Source organism: Sitophilus oryzae, unplaced genomic scaffold (genome assembly GCF_002938485.1).
Source record: "Sitophilus oryzae breed Bouriz unplaced genomic scaffold, Soryzae_2.0 scaffold_1576_pilon_pilon, whole genome shotgun sequence".
NCBI lineage: Eukaryota > Metazoa > Arthropoda > Insecta > Coleoptera > Curculionidae > Sitophilus > Sitophilus oryzae.
Genome location: NW_022146254.1, coordinates 6,023,116 through 6,033,567, shown reverse-complemented (window position 1 = coordinate 6,033,567; position 10,452 = coordinate 6,023,116). Strand labels below are relative to the sequence as shown.

Here is a 10,452-nt window from a genome sequence, read left to right as displayed (position 1 = left end):
AAAATAATATCAAATTATTAAGTCATGAGAAATTAAACATGAACACAAATAATGAACACAAGCAAAAAAAAGAAAACACATAACGTAGCTGTATCGGTACTACTGCTTGAGAGCACCAAATCCAAAATTGAGAGTAATATTCAAATTACTCTCGAATGTGTAATTAATTTCAAAGTGGATCCAGTACACGTCGCAAAAAAACTACTAGGGTCAACAACAACACGTATATTGGCAAATGATAAAACTTTAAAAACGGTAAATCAAACTGAAATTGAACAAATTCACTGCAGCTTCCCATTAACTTAAAGGTAAACTTGATATATAAAATACCTACAATAAATAGGTGAGAGAGAGAAATAACATTGCCTAACTGAGGCGAGAGTAATATTGCGAGAATTAGCGAAAAATGTACAATTCAGAGACTAAATTAATAGGCGTGATGCTGCCTGAGAGGGTTCACGGGCGTCTCTTCGTGACAAAATAGAAAGTTAAGATCTGCCATTCGAACAAGACAAAAAAAACACATGGCCGTCAAGGGTGGTATTTTAAGTGTTTTGCAGGTCAATTTAGCGAAGCGTGTGAAAGCATCCCTTCGTGATCAACTTTCTATTTTGTATACATTAGGTAGTAGGATAATTTTAACATATTTACAAAACTAATACTAGGTGTTCATCAAAATAGTAAAAAACAAATGCGTTTGAATTGTATTCGAACATACTCCCCGCCTTAAAGGCTCTGCCTTTAACCGCAAACAACAGGGTAACTGAGGTATGATGAATCATCAATTGCATTTTTACAATATATCTAAACAATCTAATTCTTAGCGTACGCGACAAACTTAAATCAAAATTTAAAGGAAACATACTATAAAGAAAAATTATTTTATGATTAGGGCTAGTTATCGAGTTTGGGTAGGGGACATAATTTAGTGACGTTTCTTGTTAAAATGCCATTTTTAGATTTTACTTTAACAAGTCTAACATTTCCGTCCTTACTGGGTATAATTTCAAGTACCCTAGCCAGAGGCCAGTCTAGAGGTTTAGTGTTAATTTCCTTTAAGAAAACTATGTCGTTAACTTGAAGGTTTGGTGAGGGGTATAGCCATTTTGGTCGATTCTGGAGAAGATTGAGGTAGTCTTTAGACCATTTGGACCAAAACTGTTGTTGAATTTTGACACATCGTTGCCAGCGATTAAGTCTATTTTCTGAAATATTGGAAAGGTCTTTTTCTGGGAAAGAGGTCAACGAAGTTCCTATCAAGAAATGTCCCGGGGTTAAACAAGTAAAATCTGAGGGGTCAGAGGATAAGGGGAGAAGAGGTCGTGAATTTAATATTGCCTCAATTTGTGTGAGTATTGTATATAACTCCTCAAAAGTAAAATTCTGCTGTCCTGCTAATCGCCTTAAATGATATTTGGTACTTTTGATTCCGGCTTCCCATAAGCCGCCCCAATGGGGAGAATGTGGGGGAATAAACTTCCAGTTTATCTCATTGCATACCAATAAATCATTTATCTGTTCTTGGGTTGACTTAGACTTGAATAGAGTGTAAAATTCTCTGAGTTGGTTTCGTGCACCTAAGAAATTTGTTCCATTGTCACTAAAAATGACATGTGGATTTCCTCGCCTTGAAATGAATCGTTTTAATGAAGCCAAAAATGCTTCTGTAGAGAGACTTGACACCAATTCTATATGTATAGCCTTGGTAACCATGCAAACAAATAATGCTATGTAGCATTTTTCGGTTTTTGAGCGTCTAAGACTCGACGATTTCACAAAAAAGGGGCCACCAAAATCTACACCTGTGCGTGAAAATGGCCGAGAGGGAATGACTCTGTCTTTTGGGAGATCAGCCATCAGCTGTTGATGGTTTTTTATTTTGAATCTACAACATGTCATACATTGCAAGCATTCCTTTTTGATTTCCCTTAATCCATTTAGGGGCCAATATCGGAGGCGAAGATTTGACAAGACAGTTTGAGGACCAGCGTGTCCGAGTCTAATATGCTCTTTAAGTAAGAGTAGTTTGACAACGCGATTTTTTGAGGGCAATAAAATGGGAAATTTTTGATCATATGGGACTAGAGCTTGTGATAATCTTCCTCCTACTCTGATTACATTTTCTCCATCGATAAATGGATTTAATTTTAATATTTGTTTGTCCGATATCTTCCGAGCTGGACTTTTTAACTCGTTTAGTTCTTTTGAGAAATACGTAGACTGAATTGTTTTTATTATGAAAAGTTCAGAGTTTCTTAATTCATCAACAGTGAGAGGTCCAATGAGTTTTTGAGAATTAGCGCGACTATTATTAATAAACCTTAATATAAATGCAATAGATCTTCGTAATTTGGAATAATTGGAAAATCGGTCAAACAGTGTTTCCCAGAAATTATCATTCCTGAGGAGTAAGACAGTACTTTCCTTTCTTTCTTCTTCGTGAGTTGGAGGTACCTTGATATTTAGTGAGTCTAAGTCGAAATCAAAGGTTTGTAGAAACTGTGGTCCATTCCACCAAAGAGAAGAGTTCATTATTTGCTCAGAAGTTGTACCACGAGAGAGGCAGTCAGCAGGATTTTCTGCACCAGGGATGTGCCGCCAAACATAATTATTAGTGAGAGATTGGATCTGCGATATTCGGTTAGCAACAAACACATTGAATCGTGAAGAATCAGCCTTTAGCCATGCTAGAACAATCTCTGAATCTGTCCAAAGATTCACGCTATGAAAATTATACCTATCCTTAAATATGGATTTGACACGACTAATCAAAGTTGAAAGCAATAGAGCACCACAGAGTTCTAATCGGGGTATTGTAACTTCCTTGATTGGAGTTACTCGAGATTTTGAAGTAATTAAGTAGCATGATACAGAATTATCAAGGTAAATAGTTCTCAGGTAGACACAAGATCCAAAGGCCTTGCGACTGGCATCACAAAATCCATGAAGTTCAACAGAAGATATCTGGTTATCGTGGAATATATACCGGGGTATTTTTAAACACTTGAGTTGAGTAATATTTTGAAAATAAGAATTCCATATTGTGAGAAGACTATCGTTCAAATATTCGTCCCAGCCAATCTTTGCCTTCCAAATATCTTGCATGAATATTTTAGCATTAACTATTATAGGGCCAATTAATCCTAATGGATCGAACATTTGCGCGATTTTTGATAAAACATCCCGTTTAGTGGCTGATGTGCAAATTGCAACATCGGGTAGCGATATAGAAAATACGTCAGCTTCTGAATTCCATGAAATACCTAGAACTTTGTTTGAAACTCCTTCTACTTTAATGTCATATGCCTGTACGTCGGAGGATACATTAGAAGAATTAACGATTTTTAAAAGAGAATTCGAATTTGAGCACCACTTGTGCAGCTTGAAATGCGCGCCTTTGCATATTTCGTTCAATTGAAAATACAGGTCTTTTAACTTATCGAGAGTGTCTTGACCACACAAAAGATCATCAACATAGCACTGTGAGAGGATTGTGTCAGCGGCAAGAGGGTATTCTTCCTTATTTAAGAATGCCAGCTCGTTTAGAACACGAGTGGCTAAATATGGAGCGGAGTTAGTACCATAAGTCACTGTTTGCAGCTCAATACATTGAAAATCATGAGCGGGATTACTACGCCAGAGGATATTTTGCAAGTATGTCTGACGTGGGTTCACTCGGACCTGTCTGTACATTTTCTCAATGTCGGCAGTGAGGACGAATTTGAAGCTTCGGAATCTCAGCAAAATATCATAAAGATCAGGTTGAACTGTGTATCCTTTGTACATTGTATCATTTAATGATAATCCTGATGACGATTTCATAGAGCCGTCAAACACTACTCGCAATTTCGTACTTGTGCTTTGTTCGCGGATAACACAGTGGTGGGGTAGAAAATATTTGTTATGGCCGTGAATGTTTTTTAATGAGAGAGGAACGACTTGCGCGTGTCCTAAAGAGAGATATTCATCAATAAAATTTTTATATTCCTGAAATAAATTTGGATTTTTTTCGAATCGCCTTTCTAAATTAAGGAATCGTTTTTTGGCGAGAAAGAATGATTCTCCCAGAGGAAATAATTTTTCAGGAATTTTGAGGGGAAGATTCACTTGAAAAGAACCGTCATTCAAAATAACGGTAGTTTCGCGAAAATTAGTTTCCACAAAGTTATTTTCTGGAGATAAAATTTTCTCCGAGGATTGAGGGCAGTTCTCCATGTTCCAAAATTTTTCCAACAATGAATCAAGAGCAAGATCTGAATTCCGAGCAAGAAGACAGCTGCGGTTGTTGGTGACATCAAATATAGCCTGTGTTGAGAAAGTATCCGGAGGAATTAGGCCAGACAAGAGATATCCAAAGTGTGTTCCAACCAAAGTGAGGGAGTGTTCATTAATTTTTAATAGGTCACCTGATAAAATCTTATAATAAATATCAGCACCAAGTAACATATCTACACAAGCAGGTTGATCAAACTTAGGGTCAGCAAGTTCAATGCCTTGAGGGATCTGCAAGTTACTTTGTTTTACTCGAACTCGAGGACTGACATCAGTAATTTTATTTAAGATGCAACAATTTGCATCGAGAGAGAAATTTCCTATCAACGAGCATAATGTAAGTCGAATTACTTTGCTCGTGTGTTCAATTTTTCCCCCAATTCCTGAAATTTGAACGTTTTGAGTTTCCGGGGTATGATTGAGCATTTCCAACAGTCGTTCAGTGATAATGGATATAGTGCTGCCAGAATCAAGTATGGCTCTGGCAGTAATGGTATGTCCATTTTTGGCAACGATGTTGACAAGGGCTGTTGCCAACAATACTTCGTTATCTTCTTGTGTAAAAACAGTGAGTGTTTGGTGACTATTAGTGGTTTGCTGGGGTAGATCATTGGGGTTTGTTTGGGATGGCTGCTTAGGTTCAGGGGGTTGAGAAGTAGAGTTCATGCCTTGGTTACTCTGACGAGCATTGTTTTGAGAATTGTTCTGTTTGAACCTTTGAGTGGGGTGACTAGCAGAATGCAGCAACGAGTGGTGTCTTTTCTTGCATACTGAGCAAGACAAGAGTGACATGCAGTCACGAATATGATGTTTCGAACCTAAACAGTTTATACATAATTTGTTCTGATAAACAAAATCACTTCTTCGGTTCAAGGGCAATTGAATAAACTGTGAACAAGAGTAAATTCTGTGAGTGGGTAATTTACAAAAAATACAATTAGTGGGCCTAGAGGTTCCAAATTTATTTGAGATATCGTGGGATGAGTGAGTGTGGTGAGAATTAATTTGGCCATTACCACCTGGCTCATTGAATCCTTGAGCAAGGTGAGTAGCCCTATAGAAGCTACTATGGGCAGGGCCTCGAGGGGGACCGGTTTGAGTGTGAGGGGATATTTTGGGTTCTGAGAGGTCTTCCAAAACAGAGCAGCGTGATTCAAGGAAACTGAGTAAGTCATCTAGTTTTGGAAAGGTACCTGATGTAGCCTTTGATATATGTGCCCCTCGCTCAGCAATGTACGCCTTCCGCGTGCCATAATCTAGTTTTTGGGAAAAAATGTAAATGAGTATTAAATCCCATTGGTCTACTGGGATTCCTTGAGTTTTGAGAGAGTCGAGATTTTGTTTTATTTTTACGATAAAATCTCTAATAATATGAGCATTTACCTTAGTGAGAGAGGGTATGTCAACTAAATTCTTAATGTGCGAGAATATTATTGACAATTGATTATCATAACGTTGTTTCAGGGTTTCAATGGCAATATTTAAATTTGAGTCAGTTAATTGTAAAGTGTCAATGAGGTGTAGAGGCTCTCCTGATAGGTATGATTTCAGGTAAATTAACTTTTCTATATTTGAAAGCATATTGTTGTTAACGATAAGCGTATTAAATAATTGGTAGAATGCATTCCAACTAGTGAGGTCTCCATTAAACCGAGGAATATGCAATTGAGGCAGATTAACGTTAGGTTTTTGACCCTGATGATTTGATACGGGTACTGATGCCTGTTGAGTTTGCGATTGAGGCGAGAGCGTTATAATTTTACCCCTTAACTTTGCTCGACATGAGCAATACTTATCATCTATGTCATCCTTGTCTTGGCTGTTGGAATCTATGTTCATAATTTGCATATTAACGGCTTCATACAGCGTGAAAGCTTGGGTTAAGCAATCTAACCTAGCTTCAAATTCCAAATAATCGGTTTCTGTGGTTGCGTTTTTATTATACCAATTTATAATTTTCGATATTTTTCCTTTATAAATTCCGCGTTCTTTAACCAAAGCTTCCAAACTTGCAGCCATTTTTTTTTACCAAGGCACGACAACTATTATAAATAAAAAAAACAATTTAGATAGCTCGCTATTACAATAGTTAGAATACCTGTGGGTTAGTGACGTTATATCTAGAAAATTTAGATGACAAAATGACCTACAATAAATTTAGAAACAATTAATTTACTAATCTAGTAGAGAAAGAGTTATTCTGAGTAACTTACTACAATATCAACTTATATGGGAGGCTAGCAGTGTAAATCTAGTGCGAAAATAACAACAATAAAAAAAATGAGGAAAGAGAGCAATATAATATGGTTTATATGATTTTCTTCGGGAGAGAGTCTCTAAAAAAGTTTATAGTCTATCGAGGACGAGATAATAGAGATTGTGGAGAATGGAATCCTGTTGAGACAATTTGCAAGACTACTTGTCTTACCTGGGATACTTCCAGCTTACACCTATCTCTTTTTAGCACACTATCACACACACGCGTTGTAGTCGAGTTACACTGTCACACACTCATCACTTCTTGTAGTTGTTTTAATGTCCAAAATACTGTCACTGTTTGAATTACCCTTTTATTGGAGCACTTCTACTATTGTGAGTTTTTTGTAAACATATACCATCACTTAAGGACCTTTTAAAGATCCGGCTCGAAGGACCAGCTTTTGTATCGGTACTACTGCTTGAGAGCACCAAATCCAAAATTGAGAGTAATATTCAAATTACTCTCGAATGTGTAATTAATTTCAAAGTGGACCAGTACACGTCGCAAAAAAAAAACTACTAGGGTCAACAACAACACGTATATTGGCAAATGATAAAACTTTAAAACGGTAAATCAAACTGAAATTGAACAAATTCACTGCAGCTTCCCATTAACTTAAAGGTAAACTTGATATATAAAATACCTACAATAAATAGGTGAGAGAGAGAAATAACATTGCCTAACTGAGGCGAGAGTAATATTGCGAGAATTAGCGAAAAATGTACAATTCAGAGACTAAATTAATAGGCGTGATGCTGCCTGAGAGGGTTCACGGGCGTCTCTTCGTGACAAAATAGAAAGTTAAGATCTGCCATTCGAACAAGACAAAAAAAACACATGGCCGTCAAGGGTGGTATTTTAAGTGTTTTGCAGGTCAATTTAGCGAAGCGTGTGAAAGCATCCCTTCGTGATCAACTTTCTATTTTGTATACATTAGGTAGTAGGATAATTTTAACATATTTACAAAACTAATACTAGGTGTTCATCAAAATAGTAAAAAAAACAAATGCGTTTGAATTGTATTCGAACAGTAGCTTAAAAATTACATCAAACGACATCAACCAACCTCGAAACCAACTTAACTAAATTAGAAATAAAAACTTAACATTTGCAGTTGCAATTGCCTATAAAAACATAACACAAAAAATATAACTCATATATATCATTATATAAATATAACTCATATATATAATATATTCAGCAATATTATACTAAATAATAAAATAACATATTTAAACTTCAATAATTGCTAATATACATTATAGAAACTTCAAAATAACTTCAGAAGTAAGAACAGTAAGAGATAGCATCACTACTAATTTAGAAGAGTTTGATTTCGACCGCTAGAAAGTAGAAAGTATCAAACGTCTTTTGGACATAACAAAAAATCAAATCAAATCAAATCTTTTTTATTAGGCCCCAATATAAAAAATATACAAAATACAAACCATACTTTGGCTGACTAATAGCCTAATAAGGAGTGCACCGCGATTACAAAACCGATTTGCTGATTGCCAAAGGCATCAGTGTGACACACTCCCTGTAAAAAATAACTAAACAGAATTTCATTTTCAATACAATAACAGACCAACAACAAACAAACCCGTAAGAAAAACAGAGGACCACCGGCAAAGCAAAAAGAAACCCCGAGCGCACAGAACAAAGCGTCTGCAAGACAATTTAGCAATGTTAAAAAGTATAGAAATACAATTTCAACACATACACAAATATTTTCCAAATTTGTAAAGCTGAGCAGTGAGCCAGTCAAAACCATATCAAATTAAAGGCCCGTTCACCACATTTTGCCAAAATAACAAAAGATAAAAGATAAATTTAGAAATAAGTTCTATATTATATTCGATTGTAAAACCAGCAAATTATTCTTAACATATTTATTAAAATAATGTGATTTAAAGCATTTAACACTGATTGGAAGAGAATTCCATAATTGCGGCGCAAGAAAAGAAAACGATTTCTGAAAGCCAGCCGTCCTATGTTGAGGTATTCTGAAACGATATAAGTTTCTTGTTACATGAGTGTGGTCAAAAGGTATAAACAATGATTTTAAATAAGGCGGTTGGCCAGTTTGTAAGATACGGTAGATAAATGTTAACATATGAAGTTTTCGCCTATTTACCATAGACAGAATATTAAATTGATTTAAATATGGCGTAATATGTGTACGAAATGAGATATTATACGAAAATCTCATGCAGGAATTTTGAAGTTTTTGAATGGATCTGGCAACTATTTGAGTCAATGAAGAGTCGTATACCACATCTCCGTAATCAAACAAGGACAAAATTAGCGAATTGCACAGATAATATTTTGTATTCTGAGGAAGATGTTTCTTAAAATAAACCAAACCTTTTAGTCGCATATATGCAATTTTCAATTTATTTTTTACATGTATATCAAATTTTATATTAGAGTCAAAATATATAAAAAAAATGTGTTATTACCGAATCCCGAAAGTATCGAAAGAACCGGGAATTAGTAATTTCGAGTCCCGGTTCTTTGATGTCTCATTGGTACCGGGATTTCCTAACCGGAACTTCCTTAAGGTAAGTCGTTTAATCCTTAATTATACTTCTATTGTACACGTCCTCCTAGATCACCCTGTAGATGTTTAAAGATATATACAGGCGATCTCCAAATCATATAAAGTCAAATCAAATAAAGTAAAATTTTTTAACAAACATATTATGTTTATTGTAAATACATATAGTCGCAAAGACTACAACCAAACTAGAACAACAACCACTAATACGAAATTACTTCATACATTATTTAGTATATGCCACCTACCTAAGTACACATCCAACCAAAAAAATGTCAGAAATCGGGAAAATCTGCCTCCAACAAAAGAAAACGTACAAACTATAATTAACCCCTTACTCGCCCCGAAAGACCACCCCCATTTTTCACCCCTAAGTCAAATCGATCTTTTTCTCTAACGTGTAAAAGTACAACGACCTGGCCAGGTCTTTCAACTCGCGACATTTTAACATATTGGGAAATTATTGTTGTTACTGGTGTTAGTGTGTTGCAATTGGACATCGTTACGCAATAGGTAGATAGACTCAGAGCGACAAAAAGTACATCATTATGACCAAAATTAGTACATCGTACCGCCTATAACAGTGAAGTGAAGTTGTTTGCCACTCTCGTAGTACGGATAACCTGATAGACCCATTGAAACCAATCAATTGTTCTCTATATTTTTGTTGTTTATTACTTTTGAGAATTTGTTCTGAGATATTTATTTTTATTGCCTTTAGGGTATTGAAAACATAATTTAGGAATGCATCCTGTAAAGGTCCGTCCAGACTTGAACATTTTAGCCTGAACGAACCGAACGCGCAGTCGGGACTATGGAGTGTATGGATATATAGTGTATGGAGGTAAGGATTGTGCATTAAAAATGGCCATAAAAAAAGGGAAGACTAAAGCTGGCGCTGCTCTAGCAAAAACCTAAAATTTAAAATATGCGCCGAAACATTTTAGAAGAGGAAATGATTCAAAAGAGATAAATATTTGACGTGAAGGCGCGAATTTCAAAAAAAATACAAATTTAATTTTCATGTCACATGAAATAAATTATCGATTTTTAGAAAACCTAGGTAATATCTAGGCAGTGGATAAATGTGTTCTGATGTAATGCTATGTTACAGTCCATAATAAGAATATTTGGATTTTCGAGACATATTAATATTTTGTTATCTAATCTAGTTCAAACCTTATTTAACTCTTCTCTGCGCTCTCAGTAATTTTTAGCAAATTCATTTTAGCAATATTTTAAACAACAATTTAGACTTGGCTTTTAGTCCGTCCCCAATTCAAACCAAGCATAGATATGTTTTCTCCATCTCCATCAACCGCAGAGTTCGCGTCAGATTCGTCTACCTTTTTACAAAGGG

The 10,452-nt window shown here is 35.5% G+C and overlaps 1 protein-coding gene across 1 annotated transcript; it reads right to left on the bottom strand.

The window, feature by feature from the left end:
• Nucleotides 1–894: 894 nt before the first annotated feature.
• On the bottom strand, nucleotides 895–6,291 carry LOC115879487. Its single transcript, XM_030896387.1, has one exon. It carries the CDS (start codon nucleotides 6,289–6,291, stop codon nucleotides 895–897), a length of 5,397 nt encoding a protein of 1,798 aa, XP_030752247.1.
• Nucleotides 6,292–10,452: the final 4,161 nt, after the last annotated feature.

Excerpts from the sequence above, each read along its gene's own strand:
- LOC115879487 (XM_030896387.1), bottom strand. The coding sequence starts at position 6,291 with ATGGCTGCAAGTTTGGAAGCTTTGGTTAAAGAACGCGGAATTTATAAA.